Below are 20,152 nucleotides of genomic sequence, written 5' to 3'. Positions count from 1 at the left end.
AGAAGATTCGAAAAAAATATTTGCACTAAAATTAACATAAGGAATTTATAAAGAAGTTTGTATATTATGATTGCTAAATTTATACCAATTAAATTTGTCATTTATAAGCAAATGAAGTATAAGGGGACTGTCGCACTGAATAAAAGTTGCACCCGCCTTATCAGTAGTATTTAAAAGATACATTAGCCTACAGTGTCTTTTATAAACATAAATTATATAGTCGTCGTCCATATAGAATTAAAATACTCTCACACAATCTTTGAGTCACAATTTATATAGTTTTACGTAAGCCAATGTCTTTTATAATTACAGAAAACATATAGGTTACGCCATGATAAATATTCAGATAGATCTAATAGATTATGTTAAGATAACTCTGGAGGTTACAATTTGTAATTATTGACATTTATGAGAATATTTCAATGATTTAGTGGATACATTTCTATAGGATAGGAAGGAGAAACAATTACAATTATACAAATTACATAAATACAAACATACAGGAATAAATAAATAAATATACACACATACAAAGGGAACTCGTAACACACGTTGTACCAGATAATGGAAAAAATGGAATTGTAGTTTCCGTCATTTTCTGAAACATAATTGGGGCTCGGTTCGTCCAGAGGGATACTAGCTGCCTTTAATTTTAGATGCCACTAATATTTTATAGATTATTTGCTAACATAAAGTAATACACACACATATGCATACTGTATATATATATATATATATATATATATATATATATATATATATATATATATATATATATATATATATATATATATATATTTACATATGTATATATTTATAAATAGATACGTTTATATATATATATATATATATATATATATATATATATATATATATATATATATATATATATATATATATATATATATATATATATACATATATTTATGCATATTTACATATGCATGTATTCATATACAGATAAGTTTATATATCTATATATACATGTATAAGCTTTTTACGATAAATAATCTATTCAGGAACATAACATAAGGCAATAGGGAGAGGGGCAGATGAACTAACGATTCCTGACAAGTAAATGAATGAATAACTTTCCTTTTAAATTTTGAGTTTGAAAATAAATGACTAAATTATTTAGGAGAACTTATCTTTTTTTCTGTTTTTCTTTGTGTTAAATGTAGCATCCGGGTATGAATAAAGTTCATATATTAAGGGGAAATAACTCAACTTGAAAGTTTTCTTATAAAATTAAAAGACCTCTATAGTCTGTCATTTTGAGGCTGACGGTAAATATCCGCAATTGATATTCCTGTCGCCTTTATCTTGACTCCAATTGGCCTATATATTAGAACTGTTGTCTCCAATTGGTTGGTTATAGCACGAGCTTCCACCAATCACAAGTATTTTTAGTGAGATTGGCTGTGGATGTCTACCAGAAGATCCATTGTGAAATCTACTCTGGCCTACTTTCCTTCCACCCATCTCTTGTCTCTCCAACTCTTCCTAATCTGTTTCTTTTTCATCCACCATTTCATAGGATCCTTTCCTATCCTCCTGCGGGCACCGTCCATGAGTTCCCTGGCCACCTGATTGGCTGAGGAAGCCAAATTGTTCAGAAGCTGCCCGTTGCCCAAACTGTTTAGGCCGCTGTTCACGGCATCTATGTTATTGTTGATTGTGTCTCCAACGTCGAAGTTGATGATGGTTCCCAAGATTGAAGCTCCTGGAGGGCGGGCTTGCTCTGGGCACGCTTCTTGGGGCTCTAGTTTCCTCCGGGTGCCAGATCTGAAGGCTTGGTCTAATCCACAGAACTCGTATCTGCTTGAAATCGTTCGAGAGAAAAAAGTGGATTTGAAGAACTTATCTGTTTGAAGCAAAGAATTTATATGATACTTACTCTCACACACATTATTATTATTACTATTATTATTATTATTATTATTATTATTATTATTATTATTATTAATATTATTATTATTATTATTATTATTATTATTATTATTATTATTATTATTATTATTATTATTATTACTTGCTAAGCCACAACACTAGTTGGAAAAGCAAGATGCTATAAGCCCAGGGGCCACAACAGGGAAAATTGCCCTGTTAGGAAAGAAAACAAGGACAAATAAAGTACTCTAAGAACAGTAACAACATCAAAATAAATATTTCCTACATAAACTATAAAACATTTAACAAAATAAGAGAAAGAGAAATTAGATAGATAGATATATAATGTAAATCTATCTAAAATTAGATATTACTTAACTTACTAAACACTCTCATGAATTATTTGATTAAAAATACCCCATAAATCACATGCGATATTCAAATTTATATATGTTGAAGAATGCTTCCTATTCAAAGGATGAAAATTAGTTATGAAATGAGAACAAAAAAGACTTCATTAATAATGATCAGTTTGGGTGGACATCTGTTTTAACTACAGTTTGTTTCCAATCTTACTTTTGTCTTCATTCCAGTTTCTAAGGAGAAAGAAGATTTCCTTTAAGTATACATCCCTATTGGAATAGGCATGATCTTAGCTGCATGTAAGAGCAGAATGGATGAATTTGCATAATTTATCATCATGCAAATTTATAACTTGTTTACATCACACTATGGGAGGTCATCCCTGATTGGTGAACGCCAGACTGGGGTTCGAGTCCCACTTAAACTTGTTAGTTTCTTAGGTCGCTGCAACCTCACCATCCTTGTAAGATAAGGATGGGAGGGGGTTTGGGGGAGCCTAAATGTCTATCTGCTGAGTCATCAACAGCCATTGCCTGGCCATCCTTGGTTCTACCTTGGGTGGAGAGGAGGCTTGAGCGCTGATCATCTGTATATGGTCAGTCTCTAGGGCATTGTCCTGCTCGATAGGGCAATGTCACTGTCCCTTGCCGCTGCCATTCATTAGCGGCCTTTAAACTTTTAATAGTTAAGTTGAGTACAGAATAAGCTTCGACGCTTATTACATTAATATCCTAGTTATTATTTTAAATACAAGCCAAGTTACAACCCAGTTGGAAAAAAAAAATATTACAAGCCTATGTGTGCTAAAAGGGAAAGTAACTCAATACAGCAAAGAAATTGAGAGGAGTAAATCATAAAAAGGAAGTAAGAAGAAATAGAGAGAATTAAGATTTGTAACAAAGTTAAGCACATAAGTAAAAGGTAAACTGTAGAATGTAGCTTCTATCAAACTGCTATACATAAAAGCATTTAGCACCACGTATGAACTTTCTAGATTCAACTAATTCAACTATGAGATTAGGGAGATCATCCCACAATTTAGTAACAGTCAAAATAAAACTTCTCGAGCAATGTACTCTTTGAATATAGTTAAACCTTTAAAAATTCTTCCCATATGAGTGCATTTTCTCTATACTAACCTTTGTTGCATCTCAATTGAATCAATGATGATCCGGTTGACATAGACAGAGGGTTGAGAGAGCAGCCTCCAAGTGAGCGGATTGTAGAGAGCCGTGACATAGGTCCACTCCAAGAGAGCCCATTTGATTTCTCCGAGGTCTATCGTCCCAATCATGAAGGTGTAGACGTTACCTGGCTCGAAAAAGATCTCTCTGAAAAGGTCATGGTGGGGGGAGAAAGGAATTTAAGATCTATACTCTAAGGTCGTAAATATACAGCTATAAGATCCTGAAAATGCTTTTAATATTAATGATTTATTTTTCTAATCTAAACCATATTGATTTAAAGTTGGTTAATGGAGATTTAGTTATGAATTTATTTTGAAATAGTTACATTTTATTATTATTATTATTATTATTATTATTATTATTATTATTATTATTATTATTATCTAAGCTATAACCCTCGTTGGGAAAGCAAAATGTTATAAGCCCAAGGGCTACAACAGGGAAAAAATAGCCCAGTGAGGAAAGGAAACAACATCACCCATTCCATCATTCAAATAGATTGAAAATGTAGTTACTGCCCTGTAAATAAATACCATCATTTTCATATAATTTTACATAAATAAAAAATATGAAATTGTACAGACATTCTTCAGAATTCAACTGGATGAAAATAAGGTCTCTATTAAAATCTAAAATTAATATTTATTATTTAATATTTGATATTTAATAATCTAATATTTAAATTCAAATCTAAATTAACCCTTAATCCTCGTCAGTATTTGTTTTGCTTATCGTGTGAGTGTTTATAATTATCATTATTATTATTATTATTATTATTATTATTATTATTACTATAATAATAATAATAATAATAATAATAATAATAATAATAATAATAATAATAATAATAATAATGTTTGAATTTGAAAACAAGGGCCTCATGATTAACAGTCAAAGGCAGCACTAAAATCAAGGCAGACCAAACCACCCAAATCCAACTACAGAGAGAGAGAGAGAGAGAGAGAGAGAGAGAGAGAGAGAGAGAGAGAGAGAGAGAGAGAGAGAGAGAGAGAGAGAGAGAGAGAGAGAGTTTGTAGTTTTCTTTCTTTCTTACCTACAGTAGGGAGATCTAGGGACACTATGTATTTATTAGTAACCAGCTTAATATACTTAGAATCTGCTAATCAACAGATTACTCCCTTCCACATCTTACTTCCTATCCCCTGGTGTAGATTAGATTGTCTCCAATGACTCACCTATACTCATTTTTTTTAATGGGGCGCATTTGCACTGGCTCGCAGCGGTGCCCTTTTAGCTCAGTAAAAGTTTCCTGCTCTCTGATTGGTTAGAATTATCTCGTCCAACCAATCAGCGATCAGGAAAAGTTTCCGAGCTACAAGGGCACCCCTGCGAGTTGGCACAAATCTGCCTCACTAAAAAGAATTGACTATAGTTGCTAAATGTTTGGTTGAATCTAACTTGTCCCGGTCAGCTGCTGATTGTTAGATTGAATGTGCCTACTAAATGTTGGATTGTATATACATAATCCTATTTACCTGATAAATTTTGGATTGAATTAACATAGCCCTATATATAAAGGGGGCTGTGGCACCCTAGCAGTACCAACCAAACTCGGCTGAGTCCCTCGTCAGGCTGGGAGGAGCAAAGAGAGGAAAATTCCTCTTTTGCTCCTATTCTATGTCAGCTAACCCCCAAAATTGGGAGAAGTGCCTTGGTAAATAGAATATACACGCTACATGTTGGATTGCCTCAACATAGCTGTATCTTCATGCTGAATGTTAGTGAATCTACAAAGACAAATCTGCCTGTTAGGTCTATATCTTTCAATACATACTCCATATTCAGCTGTCGTCGATGTGCGATGCCTCGCTCCCCAAAGAGAGACACGTAGAAGACGCCAATGTCGCCTCCGTGGTATCGAGCTTCTTTGGTGTAAGACATGATGACGCTAATGCGATGATGGAATGCTGTCAAGAGAGAAGGGGCTGTTCAAACAGAAACTAATCACAAAATAGAAAATGATCATGAGATAATTTCATTAGAGGGTCTGTTGCTAGTATTTTTAAAGTGAGTTTAAAGTAAGGTATTACAAATGGTACAGGAGATTCCTTTGTGGTAGAAATCACCTAAGTTCATACATAGGGGACTGTCTGTCTATTCTAGTAATTTCACATGCAAAGTGTTAATTATTTCATGTGATTTCATGGACAGTACATTGTTGCTTTAATTCAACAAACTGAGTTTGAGCATCTTTAACGTTTAAAACGCTTCCAGAAGACTAATATTACAGCCAGATCATTGCTCAGAATGCATCCGTAACGTTTAAAATGCTCCAAGAAGACTAAAATTACAGGAAGGAAATAAAAATCACTTTACAACGCAAACATTACTGGCAGGATTTGCGTTCTCTTATGGGGGAAGATGTTCTCAGTAAAACATTATCATCTTCATGTGAACTTAGAATAACATTAGCTCTTTCAAATACTAACTACGAAAACTCCATCTAAATATCCCCCTTTTTTCACTTACTACAAAAAGGAGATTCTGGTCCAGTTATAAGATACATTTTCATGTTGACGGACCCAGGGACCGTATAGTTCAGGTAGGAATCAGCATGTGCACCCATGCGAGCACACTTGGCCCAATCATCTCCACATTGCCAGCAAAACCCCTTCCAGTAGGCCTCCCAGGATGCACACCGGATGGACAGGAAAGGGCAGGCGCTGTTGATCGACTCCGTGAAGTACTCGTAGGACCGTATGTGATTACAGCCGATGAAGCGACGAAGGCCTGAATACCAAGTGATGTGTAAAGAGATTTTCTATCAGAGGCGAAAGTAGAAATTTCTTTCGTTTTCATCAATGGTGAAAGTAGCAATTTGTTTTGTTTTTATCAATGGCGGAAAGAGCAATTTGTTTTATTTTTATTGATGGCAAAAGTAGCAATTTGTTTTTTTTATTGATGGCAAAAGTAGCAATTTGTTTTGTTTTTATTGATGGCAAAAGTAGCAATTTGTTTTGTTTTTATTGATGGCAAAAATGGCAATTTGTTTTGTTTTTATCAATGGCGGAAAGAGCAATTTGTTTTGTTTTTATTGATGGCAAAAGTAGCAATTTGTTTTGTTTTTATTGATGGCAAAAGTAGCAATTTGTTTTGTTTTTATTGATGGCAAAACTAGTAATTTGTTTTGTTTTTATCAATGGCGAAAGTAGCCATTTGTTTTGGCTTCGCTATTGTTAGGGATGATAATTTATATATATTTGCATTGGTATAATGTAGGCCTATTCTTCACTCCAATTCTTAATTTGGCTTTTCGAAGGATTTTAAGACAATATATATATACACATACATATACCAAAGGCACTTCCCCCAATTTTGGGGGGTAGCCGACATCAACAAGAAACAAAAAAAAAAAAGGGGACCTCTACTCTCTACGTTCCTCCAGCCTAACCAGGGACTCAGCCGGGTTCAGCTGGTACTGCTAGGGTGCCACAGCCCAACCTCCGACATTATCCACCACAGATGAAGCTTCATAATGCTGACTCCCCTACTGCTGCTACCTCCGCGGTCATCTAAGGCACTGGAGGAAGCAGCAGGGCCTACCGGAACTGCGTCACAATCGCTCGCCATTCATTCCTATTTCTAGCACGCTCTCTTGCCTCTCTCACATCTATCCTCCTATCACCCAGAGCTTTCTTCACACCATCCATCCACCCAAACCTTGGCCTTCCTCTTGTACTTCTGCCATCAACTCTTGCATTCATCACCTTCTTTAGCAGACAGCCATTTTCCATTCTCTCAACATGGCCAAACCACCTCAATACATTCATATCCACTCTAGCCGCTAACTCATTTCTTACACCCGTTCTCACCCTCACCACTTCGTTCCTAACCCTATCTACTCGAGATACACCAGCCATACTCCTCAGACACTTCATCTCAAACACATTCAATTTCTGTCTCTCCATCACTTTCATTCCCCACAACTCCGATCCATACATCACAGTTGGTACAATCACTTTCTCATATAGAACTCTCTTTACATTCATGCCCAACCCTCTATTTTTTACTACTCCCTTAACTGCCCCTAACACTTTGCAACCTTCATTGACTCTCTGACGTACATCTGCTTCCACTCCACCATTTGCTGCAACAACAGACCCCAAGTACTTAAACTGATCCACCTCCTCAAGTAACTCTCCATTCAACATGACATTCAACCTTGCACCACCTTCCCTTCTCGTACATCTCATAACCTTACTCTTACCCACATTAACTCTCAACTTCCTTCTCTCACACACCCTTCCAAATTCTGTCACTAGTCGGTCAAGCTTCTCTTCTGTGTCTGCTACCAGTACAGTATCATCTGCAAACAACAACTGATTTACCTCCCATTCATGATCATTCTCGCCTACCAGTTTTAATCCTCGTCCAAGCACTCGAGCATTCACCTCTCTCACCACTCCATCAACATACAAATTAAACAACCATGGCGACATCACACATCCCTGTCTCAGCCCCACTCTCACCGGAAACCAATCGCTCACTTCATTTCCTATTCTAACACATGCTTTACTACCTTTGTAGAAACTTTTCACTGCTTGCAACAACCTTCCACCAACTCCATATAACCTCATCACATTCCACATTGCTTCCCTATCAACTCTATCATATGCTTTCTCCAGATCCATAAACGCAACATACACCTCCTTACCTTTTGCTAAATATTTCTCGCATATCTGCCTAACTGTAAAAATCTGATTCATACAACCCCTACCTCTTCTAAAACCACCCTGTACTTCCAAGATTGCATTCTCTGTTTTATCCTTAATCCTATTAATCAGTACTCTACCATACACTTTTCCAACTACACTCAACAAACTAATACCTCTTGAATTACAACACTCATGCACATCTCCCTTACCCTTATATAGTGGTACAATACATGCACAGACCCAATCTACTGGTACCATTGACAACACAAAACACACATTAAACAATCTCACCAACCATTCAAGTACAGTCACACCCCCTTCCTTCAACATCTCAGCTTTCACACCATCCATACCAGATGCTTTTCCTACTCTCGTTTCATCTAGTGCTCTCCTCACTTCCTCTATTGTAATCTCTCTCTCATTCTCATCTCCCATCACTGGCACCTCAACACCTGGAACAGCAATTATATCTGCCTTCCTATCATCCTCAACATTCAGCAAACTTTCAAAATATTCCGCCCACCTTTTCCTTGCCTCCTCTCCTTTTAACAACCTTCCATTTCCATCTTTCACTGTCTCTTCAATTCTTGCGCCGGCCTTCCTTACTCTCTTCACTTCTTTCCAAAACTTCTTCTTATTCTCTTCATATGACTGACCCAGTCCCTGACCCCACCTCAGGTCAGCTGCCCTCTTTGCCTCACGTACCTTGCGCTTTACATCCACCTTTTTCTCTCTATATTTTTCATACTTCTCTATACTATTACTCTGCAGCCATTCTTCAAAAGCCCTCTTTTTCTCTTCCACTTTTACCTTCACTCCTTTATTCCACCATTCACTGCCCTTCCTCATGCTGCCTCCAACAACCTTCTTGCCACATACATCACTTGCAATCCCAACAAAATTTTCTTTTGCTAACTTCCACTCCTCCTCTAAATTGCCAGTTTCTCTTACTCTCACCTCGTCATATGCCATTTTCAACCTTTCCTGATATTTACTTTTTACCCCCGGTTTTATTAGCTCTTCAACCCTCACTAGCTCCCTTTTACATCCACCTACTCTATTCCCCCACTCTTTGGCTACAACTAATTTTCCTTCCACCAAAAAATGATCAGACATACCGTTAGCCATACCCCTAAACACGTGCACGTCTTTCAATATATATATATATATATATATATATATATATATATATATATATATATATATATATATATATACATACATACATATACACACACACACACACACACACACACATATATATATATATATATATATATATATATATATATATATATATATATATATATATATATATATATATAATATGGCTTATTCGAGATGCTAAGCATTCAGTACATGGCAGTTATGGTCATTCGATCCAATATGTGTATGATTATTTCTTTTGGTGCTTTAATAACATAACAAACATCATTTATATGCATAACTCACCGTAAGGGATATTCCCTTGTTCCATGGCGACAGAATCGATGAAATGTTGTCCGCAGCCAGGCATTTTCACTCCTCCATTAGGATAAAAATCAAAATGGCCGACTGGAGAGGCCATCCCTAGTCCTGTAAGAGAAAATATTAATAATCTTCATTCCTTCAATAGGATGAAAATATAATGGACGAGAGGAGAAGACATGTTACATCCTAAAAAGAGAGTAAAATTTCGAATTAACCATTAAAATGTTGAATCTACACTGTTAAAAATTTGCCGTAAAAAACGGTAAAGATCCTGGAATAAATGTTGCCAGGCATTTACCGTCTTAAAAACGGATATATTGACGTTAAGGAGCGATATTACGGTCAACAAACTCATAATAGATAATAGCAAAGTAATGTGAAAATTATGGTCGCCTGTATTTTACTGAAATACGGCTGAGAACAGTAGATTTTTACAGAGAATTTCCGATTAAAATTACGGTTTCTTTAACAGTGTGGGTTAGGGTGGCAACAGACAAGTATTGTTGTTACTCCAGTAAGATCAAAATCCATATGGCTGATGGGAGAGCCTCTGCCTAATACTGTAAAATATAATACATTACAGATTGATATATCACCAACACCATCATCTACGCCCATTGACGCATTGGCCCTCGGTTAGATTTCGCCAGTCGTCTATATTTTGAGCTTTTAAATTGATACTTCTCCATTCAGCATTTCGCACTTCAGGCTTCGTAGTCCTCAGCCATGTAGGCCGGGGTCTTCCAACTCTCCTAGTACCTTGTGGAGCCCAGTTGAAAGTTTGGTGAGCTAATCTCTCTTGGGGAGTGCGAAGAGCATGCCCAAACCTTCTCCACCTTCCCCTCACCATGATCTCATCTCGACCACATAAGTGCCATACATGGTCGAGATTGATATTTATCACTTTTGAATTAAGATGGAAAATAATATGGTTAATTGTGAATACCATGGTTGATCTTGGAATATATAAAAGGAATATATTGCGAATGATTACTATAATGTTAGCATACTGTACATGTGTGAATTACTTAATCATTGGGTTTTTTTATGAAAGATAAATTTGATTATTTTCCTTTATTTGTGATGCCTAGATTCAGTTGTTAATAAACTATTTTCAATTGAAATCATTATTTATGTACTTTTTTCTTATAATACTTGTAAATCCTTACAAATATAAAAGAACTGATGAGTTGCAAGAGTTGAAATGGTTGTTGTTAATTTATAATTAATTATATTACGTTTAGTCACGGTATCTCCTAAGCATTGAAACATCTCGTTTTCTTAAAGATATCACCAATACCTAGCTTCCTAGCTTGATAAACTTTACGATACAAAGGTAAAAGTTCGGCTAGCACCTGCGTAGCAGTAAATCGATCTCATCCTGGGACCATAAGTTTAAGCTGTTTACTGGGGAGGATACAGCTGTGTCTGAGTATCAGAGTCGGGGTTAGCCTTGCCTGGGTGACGTTCTGGTGATGCTGGAACCGAAGCCAGACACTTTTACCTTTACATAAAACCCGGGAGTCTGCAGAACAGGGGATATCATATTCCATGCTTAACCTTATCTAGCCCAACTTAGCAAATGCATTCTAGACCTTAGTATCATGCAAGTGTTTAAGCTTTAAAGGCCGTTCATGAATGGCAGAGACAAGGGACAGTGACATTGCCCTATCAAGCAGGGCAATGCCCTAGAGACTGACCATATATACATATGATCAGCGCCCAAGACCCCTCTCCATTAAGCTAGGCCCACGGAGGGCCAGGGAACGGCTGCTGATAACTCAGCAGGTAGATATATAGGCTCCCCCAAAACCCCCATCCTTAACTCACAAGGATGCTGAGGTTGCAACGACCAAAGGAACTAACAAGTATTGAGCGGGACTTGAACCCCAGTCTGGTGATCACTAGTCAGGGGCGTTACCACATAGGCCACCACATCCTAACAAGAAAAAAGCAAAGCCTTCTTGATAACAAACAGGAACGTTGAAAAACATTTGAATTTAAGAATACGGGGTACTAAAAATTATGGATTGTCGCCTGTAATTGATAAGAATGAGTTAGTGATTGTTGTGGCCTGTTTGGTAACATCTCTGCCTGGTGTTTGCCAGTCGGGTGTTCGAGTCCCGCTCGATCTCGTTAGTGCTATTAGTGTCTGCAACCTTACCATCCTTGTGAGCTAAGGTTTTTTTTTTTGGGGGGGGGGTTAGGGTTTGGGGACGCCTATAGGCCTATCTATTGAGTCATCAACAGCCATTGCCTGGCCCTCCTTGGTCCTAGCTTTGTTGGAGATGGGGTTTGGGCGCTGATCATATGATATATGGTCAGTCTCTAGGATTGTCCTGCTAAATTGGGCAATGTCATTATCCCTTGCCTCTGCCATTCATGAGTAGCCTTTAAACCTTTAAACTGTCTAGAAAGTAGTCGCAAAACTTGAGATAAAGATCATTAGTAAAGAAATCTACGATGATAATGTCTATTTGGTTGACTACCAGGATAATTTAGCAAAATTCTGTGATATGTTGAGGCTTTGTAAAAGGATATGACTTATGGTATTCTAACCTCCAGTGATGATAGGTCCACTGTCCGTGTGTATAGCGTCGACAAATTCTGCGTCCGTAGGGTCAAGACGAACGAGGGGGTCAGTTCCTTCAAAGTAAGGCTCGGCTGGATCGAGACCTGAAAAAAAGGCATCAGCCAGTCAAGTCACTGAAATGCAGTCACATCAGTGAAATACAGTTAGGTCAGTGAAATACAGTCACATCAGTGAAATACAGTTAGGTCAGTGAAATACAGTCAGGTCAGTAGAATACAGTAAAGTCAGTGAAATATGATAGTCAAGTCACTGAAATGCAGTTAGGTCAGTGAAAGATAGTCAAGTCACTGAAATGCAGTTAGGTCAGTGGAAGATAGTCAAGTCACTGAAATGCAGTTAGGTCAGTGAAAGATAGTCAAGTCACTGAAATGCAGTTAGGTCAGTGAAAGATAGTCAAGTCACTGAAATGCCGTTAGGTCAGTGAAAGATAGTCAAGTCACTGAAATGCAGTTAGGTCAGTGGAAGATAGTCAAGTCACTGAAATGCAGTTAGGTCAGTGGAAGATAGTCAAGTCACTGAAATGCAGTTAGGTCAGTGAAATACAGTCAACTCAGTGAAATACAGTCAGGTCTGTGAAATACACTCAAGTTAGTGAAATACAGTTAGGTCAGTGAAATACAGTCAAGTCAGTGAAATACAGTCAATTCAGTGAAATACAGTTAGGTCAGTGAAACACAGTCAAGTCAGTGAAATACAGCCAGGTCTGTGAAATACAATCAGGTCAGTGAAATAGAGTCAAGTCATTGAAAAACAGTCAGGTCAGTGAAATACAAACAAGTCAGTGAAATACAGTTAGGTCAATGAAATACAGTCAGGTCAGTGAAATAGAGTCAGGTCAGTGAAATACAGTCAAGTCAGTGAAATGCAGTTACGTCAGTGAAATAGTCAAGTCAGTGAAATACAGTTAGGTCAGGGAAATACAGTTAAGTCAGTGAAATACAGTTAGGTTAGTGAAATACAGCCAGATCAGTGAAATACAGTCAAGTCAATGAAATAAAGTTAAGCCAGTGGAATTCAGTAAAGTCAGTGAAATAGAGTCAGGTTAGTGAAATATAGTCAAGTTAGTGAACTACAGTCAATTCAGTGAAATTCAGTCAAGTCAGTGAAATACAGTCTGATTAGTGAAATACAGTCAAGTCAGTGAAATACAGTCAAGTCAGTGAAATACAATTAGATCAGTGAAATACAGTCAAGTCAGTGAAATACATTTAAGTCAGTGAAATACAGTCAAGTCAGTGAAATACAGTTAGGTCAGTGAAATTCAGTCAAGTCAGTGAAATACAGTCAAGTCAATGAGTCAGTGGAATTTATTCACGTTGGTGAAATACAGTTAGGTCAGTGAAATACAGTCAAGTCAATGAGTCAGTGAAATACAGCCAAGTCAGTGAAATAGAGTCAGGTCAGTGAAATTTAGTCAAGTTAGTGAAAAGCAGTTAATTCAGTGATATATAGTCAAGTCAGTGAAATACAGTTAGGTCAGTGAAATACAGTCAAGTCAGTGAAATACTGACATTCAGTGGAATTCAGTCAAGTCAGTGAAATACGGTCAATTCAGTGAAATACAGTCAATTTAGTGGAATTCAGTCGACAGTGAAATACAGTTAAGTCAATGAAATACAGTCAATTCAGTGGAATTCAGTTGTCAGTGAAATACAGTCAATTTAGTGCAATACGGTCAATTCAGTTGTCAGTGAAATACAGTCAATTCAGTGAAATACAGTCAATTCAGTGGAATTCAGTCGACAGTGAAATACAGTTAAGTCAATGAAATACAGTCAAGTCAGTGGAATTCCGTAAAGTCAGTGAAATACAGTTAGGTCAGTGAAATACAGTCAAGTCAGTGAAATACAGTTAGGTCAGTGAAATACAGTCAAGTTAGTGAAATACAGTCAAGTCAGTGAAATACTGACATTCAGTGGAATTCAGTCAAGTCAGTGAAATACAGTCAATTCAGTGAAATACAGTCAATTTAGTGGAATTCAGTCGACAGTGAAATACAGTTAAGTCAATGAAATACAGTCAATTCAGTGGAATTCAGTTGTCAGTGAAATACAGTCAATTTAGTGAAATACAGTCAATTCAGTTGTCAGTGAAATACAGTCAATTCAGTGAAATACAGTCAATTCAGTGGAATTCAGTCGACAGTGAAATACAGTTAAGTCAATGAAATACAGTCAAGTCAGTGGAATTCCGTAAAGTCAGTGAAATACAGTTAGGTCAGTGAAATACAGTCAAGTCAGTGAAATACAGTTAGATCAGTGAAATACAGTCAAGTTAGTGAAATACAGTCAAGTCAGTGAAATACTGACATTCAGTGGAATTCAGTCAAGTCAGTGAAATACAGTCAATTCAGTGAAATACAGTCAATTTAGTGGAATTCAGTCGACAGTGAAATACAGTTAAGTCAATGACATACAGTCAATTCAGTGGAATTCAGTTGTCAGTGAAATACAGTCAATTTAGTGAAATACAGTCAATTCAGTTGTCAGTGAAATACAGTCAATTCAGTGAAATACAGTCAATTCAGTGGAATTCAGTCGACAGTGAAATACAGTTAAGTCAATGAAATACAGTCAAGTCAGTGGAATTCCGTAAAGTCAGTGAAATACAGTTAGGTCAAAGAAATATGATTAAGTCAGTGAAATACAGTAGGTCAGTGAAATACAGTCAAGTCACTGAAATACAGTCAGGTCAGTGAAATACAGTCAGGTCAGTGAAATACAGTCAAGTCACTGAAATACAGTCAGGTCAGTGAAATACAGTCAGGTCAGTGAAATACAGTCAAGTCAGTGAAATACAGTTAGGTCAGTGAAATACAATTAAGTCAGTGAAATACAGTCAGGTCAGTGAAATACTGTCAAGTCAGTAAAAAAAAAGAAAATAAATAATTATGTATTCATTCAGCAATCAAAATAATAACTATAATTATAAGTATATATACGAATGAATATGCATACATCGGTCTGTGCATAGATAAGAAAAGGGTAATTTCATTTCCTCATTTATAAACTAGACTATTTCTCAGATTTTCAAATTTAATGATTACCATTAATTTTCTTTTTATTATTAGCAGACTTTCCATGGAATTTACAGTTTTATTTTACATATCATCATAATTCCCAAAACGATTTTAACCAGTATATTTCAATAAATATTTACTAGTACACTAGTTTGAAATCATAACCATGATTCACTAGGTAATATTAATCGTAAATTTAACATCCTGCTAGTATACGGTTTTTTTTTTTTTTTTTTTTTTTTTTTTTTTTGACCGGTTTTAGGAACTTTTAGTCAAAATCAGTTCGGAAGATCGCATTCATGCATATAATAATGGTGTAAAGGAGACAAACATTCATTCTTTTTTTTTTCTCTCTAAATTTAGCCTAACTGAAATTATCATACAAGGATGTATATCTTAGCAATCCATGTTTGCCAAAGGTTATATTAACAGATGAGCAACTTGGTGGAGTAACGAGAATTTTGGGTGTGGATGGTAATAACCCCTTAAATCTCAATGAAGTCACTGGCAGCAGGGTAACGAAGTGGGTTTAAGCCAGGAGACAAGTTGTCTCTTCGGCTTCTACTCCTGATGCCTGGAGGTAGATCCTACTGGAATTAGTATGGACCAGCAGGGGTCACTTGCCTTAGTCAGATAGTGTACCAACCGTGTGTCATTCCTGTTGCCTTGAGCTTTTGTATATAAAGGAGAGTGTTCAATAACAAACTCACTCAGTTGCTTTCATCCTGTCTTTGAGTCACAACCTTCTTTCGGCCCGTCACAATAGGCACTGCGCATCACAAGGAACTGGCTATCCTTTGACGAATCTAGACAACGAATCCTCTGAGGCCTTTTGCGTCAATAGGCATGGGAGATAATGATGATGATGACATTAATTTCGTTCTAAACTAGCTATCAGATGTATACAGCAGTAATATACTAATAATTCTTGATCGAAAATCAATACACATATTTTATGTGACAGCTTATAAATGCTCTTTTTCTACTGAAACCTAAAGATGTTAGTTCTTATCTTATCAATTTATTAAGGCCTTTCAGTAAGCCGTAAAGTCACGTTAGTTACGCAAGTGTATCGGTCTGAGAGTCTCCCTGACTATAGAAGAAAATTCGTAAGAATTATTGCCAATGGAATAATTTAAAGAACAAATTTTCTATTTTTCTATTCTAAACACGTAATCAGTTAAATTATATCCATCCATTGCCTAGTGTGGTTTTTCACATATGAAATTAGCCTGAAATAACGAACCTAGTCAACAATGGGACCCTTTTTTAACAACAAGATAAATACCACAGAAGAATATTGGGAGTTAAATAGCAGGACAGCATCATAAATGAAACTTTAAGAAAGATTACTCGAGTGCCATATGTGGACGAGATCATGATGAGGGGTAGATGAAGATAGTTTGGGCATTCTCCTAGCACTCCCCAAGTGAGATTAGTTCACCAAACTTTCAACTGGGCTCCACAAGGCACTAAATGAGTTGAAAGACTCAGGCCTACATGGCTGAGAACCATGAAACATGAAGTAGGAGATGATAAATGGAGAATTATTGAATTAAAAGCTCAAGATAGAGACGACTGGCGAAATCTAACCGAGGCCCTTTGCATCAATAGGCGTGGGAGGAGATGATGATGATATATAAAGATACTAGCTGTTTACCTGTGATTCTTCCAAGCTTGGCGTCCTGTGTCTTCAAGTATTCCCCAGTATATCCAGCCAGGTGAGCCCCTAAACTATGGCCGATTATGTGGACTCGAGCAGGAGACACACCAAAGAAGTCCTGTGGAATAGAACGCCTAGTTTACTGTTGGGTCAACAGAGGTCAGTAGGGTTCATAAAACCAGTAAAAAGGGCCATAATTTATCTTAGAAACTTTTCGAATATTTCTATGCTAATTTCCAATCTGTAAATATTACAAATATAAATTTTATCAAAATTTACACAGAACCATTCTAAAATAAAGAAAAACAACATTAAAATGGGATATAAATGAGTCCAAGGTTTAAAAAAATAGTATTTCGAAATTTTTTATTTCATTGTATCAAGACTTGTAAATCAAGAAAAAAATAGGCATTACACAGGTTATTTGAGAGAGAGAGAGAGAGAGAGAGAGAGAGAGAGAGAGAGAGAGAGAGAGAGAGAGAGAGAGAGAGAGAGAGAGAGAGAGATTTAATTTACACTGAATACACACCCTGAGGTCCAGTATGAATCTGCCCACGATCGACCCAATCAATCTGATATTAGCAACTGTCTGGGTGTAAGGTGGACCGGACCCAGAGAGCCAGTCGAGGACAATAACGTTGTGGTCATCATATGCCAAATATTCTTGCACCATTTTCTGTTCGTGGGATGGAACTAAGTTAATATATACCTTATCTTTTCTGTCCTATATAGCCAGTTTCAGATGTATATCAGCTAAGACTATGACACACGTACTCTGTTGTTATAGTGCACAAATATAAGAAGAACAGGAGGGAAAGTATATTTTTTACTTCGTTGATAGATGTGTTCTTATGTACAATTATAAAGAATAGCTTGGCCCTAAGTGAAAACATAAATACTTATGTAGATATATGTAGCATTTAGTATTGACTAGGACTGCAGATTAGAAGGTAAGTGCCCTGAAACGTAGGTTTGAAGTTCAGGAAATGTTGATATCCACTGATAAATCTCTGATATGTGAATTATAGTAAAGTATATTTATCTCTGTCACGATTATATAATGATTTGTCAAGCTAAGTATACGATAGTAAACATTACCTTCCATAAAGTGAATTATATATAGTAAAGTACCTTTTTCTGTCACGATTATATAATGATTTGTCAAGCTAACTATACAATAGTAAACATTACCTTCCATAAAGTGAATTATATATAGTAAAGTACCTTTTTCTGTCACGATTATATAATGATTTGTCAAGCTAACTATACAATAGTAAACATTACCTTCCATAAAGTGAATTATATATTGTAAAGTACCTTTTTCTGTCACGATAATATAATGATTTGTCAAGCTAACTATACGATAGTAAACATTGCCTCCCATAAAGTGAATTATATATAGTAAAGTTCCTTTTTCTATCACGATTATATAATGATTTGTCAAGCTAAGTATACGATAGTAAACATTACCTTCCATAAAGTGAATTCTGACTGACATTCCCACATTTTGACAAGGGAAAAAATCATAGTTTGTGAAGGATTTCCAAGATTAAGACCGATACAAACCAACCGATTCCAGCTCACCTTCAACCACCGTTTGTCTCCATGTTCCAAATAGCCGTGAGTGAGAATCTTGACATCTTTTCCAAACCTGAAGTGAGATACAGCAATGCTCTTTGGATCCATCACGTGGAGTCTCTTAAAAGGAAAAAAAAAAAACAGACATAATTAATGGATTTTCTCAATCTTTTGATGGATATGATGATCTCTCCATTTTCCTTATTATTATTATTATTATTATTATTATTATTATTATTATTATTATTATTATTATTATTATTAATTGCTAAGCTACAACCCTAATTGGAAAAGCACAATGCTATAAGCCCTGGGGCTCCAACAGGGAAAATAACCCAGTGAGGAAAAGAAACAAGGAAAAATAAAATAGTTTTAGAACAGTAGCATTAAAATAAATATCTCCTATACAAACTATAAAAACTTTAACAAAATAAGAGGAAGAGATGTGAAATAGAACAGTGTGCCCGAGCGTACCCTTAAGCAAGAGAACTCTAACCCAAGATAGTGGAAGACCATGGTACAGAGGTTCTGACACTACCCAAGCGGTGTTTACACGGTCGAACAGTTCGTCGAACCAAGTTGTCGAACCTGCTTGACAAACGGTTCGAAGAGGTGGAGTCAGCCACAAATGCAAAAGGCTTGTGGACACTGAAGCCCGCCCACAAAAGTCAGGCGAGAACAGACTTTCTTTGAACACGTTCGACGAACGTGTTTGACAACCAAATACCCCGTTCACACGTTCGAACCACTTCAAACACTTGCCTGTCGAACAGCTCGACCGTGAAAACCCGCCATTATATCCTTATATTTATTAATATGGTTTCCAGAGAAAGGCTTGAAATTCCCAAAAGAATGAATAAACTAGGTATTTTAATCCACTTTTAAAAGAAGAAGTTTATTCGTTCATTTAATTAAGAATAAATATTAGATCTCATCGATTTCTTTTTAATTTCTTCATTCCATCAGTTACTTTACTTGAAGGTTCCCCTTCTAAATGTACATAATAAATTGTTATTATTATTATTATCATTATTATTATTATTATTATTATTATTATTATCATTATTACTAGCTAAGCTACAACCCTACATGGAAAAGCAAGATGCTACAAGCCCAAGGGCTCCAACAAGGAAAAATATCCCAGTGAGGAAAGGAGATAAGGAAATAAATAAACTATATAAGAAAAAATTAACAATAAAGTAATTTAAAAACAGTAACAACATCAAAACATATATGTCATACATAAACTATAAAAAGACTTATTACAGCCTGTTCAGCATAAAAACATTTGCTGCAAGTTTGAACTTTTGAAGTTATACTGATTCAATTGCTCTAAAGCTTTCTTTTCATATAAATTTTCATCTTTGAATCAGCAATTATCTTTAAAGACTAAAATAGAAATGGAATTAGTAACTCAAACTAGGTATTGGTAGTACTAGATATTTAATTAATACTGATTACTAAGGAAAATCAATATAAATACTTAATTCCAAAAATCACCACAAATACCATTCAAGTGTTCAATCCAAAAACAGACAAAAATTAATATCAAATGTTAGAAATCAGACTAATAGCAATATCAGTACTTAATATTTAACCCCAGAACTAACACTAAAGGTTTAAAGGCCGCTCATGAATGGTCGAGGCAAGGGACAGTGACATTGCCCTATCAAGCAGGACAATGCCCTAGAGACTGACCATGTACATATGATC

At 36.1% G+C, this 20,152-nt stretch overlaps 1 protein-coding gene across 4 annotated transcripts in view; it reads right to left on the bottom strand.

Moving 5' to 3' along the window:
* Positions 1-1,189: 1,189 nt before the first annotated feature.
* Positions 1,190-20,152, bottom strand: part of LOC137622805 (pancreatic triacylglycerol lipase-like) — a 27,054-nt gene continuing 8,091 nt past the window's right edge. The window contains exons 2-10 of one of the 4 annotated variants that reach the window (XM_068353397.1): positions 18,446-18,559; positions 17,391-17,537; positions 16,859-16,979; positions 12,146-12,262; positions 9,569-9,691; positions 5,931-6,191; positions 5,236-5,368; positions 3,393-3,584; positions 1,190-1,821 (exon numbers count right to left, since the gene is read on the bottom strand). In XM_068353397.1, coding sequence (XP_068209498.1) covers positions 1,464-1,821; positions 3,393-3,584; positions 5,236-5,368; positions 5,931-6,191; positions 9,569-9,691; positions 12,146-12,262; positions 16,859-16,979; positions 17,391-17,537; positions 18,446-18,559 — 1,566 coding nt within the window. In that variant the 3' untranslated portion in view covers positions 1,190-1,463. The remainder of the gene's footprint in view (positions 1,822-3,392; positions 3,585-5,235; positions 5,369-5,930; positions 6,192-9,568; positions 9,692-12,145; positions 12,263-16,858; positions 16,980-17,390; positions 17,538-18,445; positions 18,560-20,152) is intronic. The other 3 variants (XM_068353393.1, XM_068353395.1, XM_068353396.1) reach the window with 3 other exon arrangements.

The sequence above is a fragment of the Palaemon carinicauda genome, chromosome 29 (genome assembly GCF_036898095.1).
Source record: "Palaemon carinicauda isolate YSFRI2023 chromosome 29, ASM3689809v2, whole genome shotgun sequence".
In the NCBI taxonomy this organism is placed as follows: Eukaryota; Metazoa; Arthropoda; class Malacostraca; order Decapoda; family Palaemonidae; genus Palaemon; species Palaemon carinicauda.
Note: the sequence above shows the minus strand (reverse complement) of the source record. Positions and strands in the feature narration are given on the sequence as shown.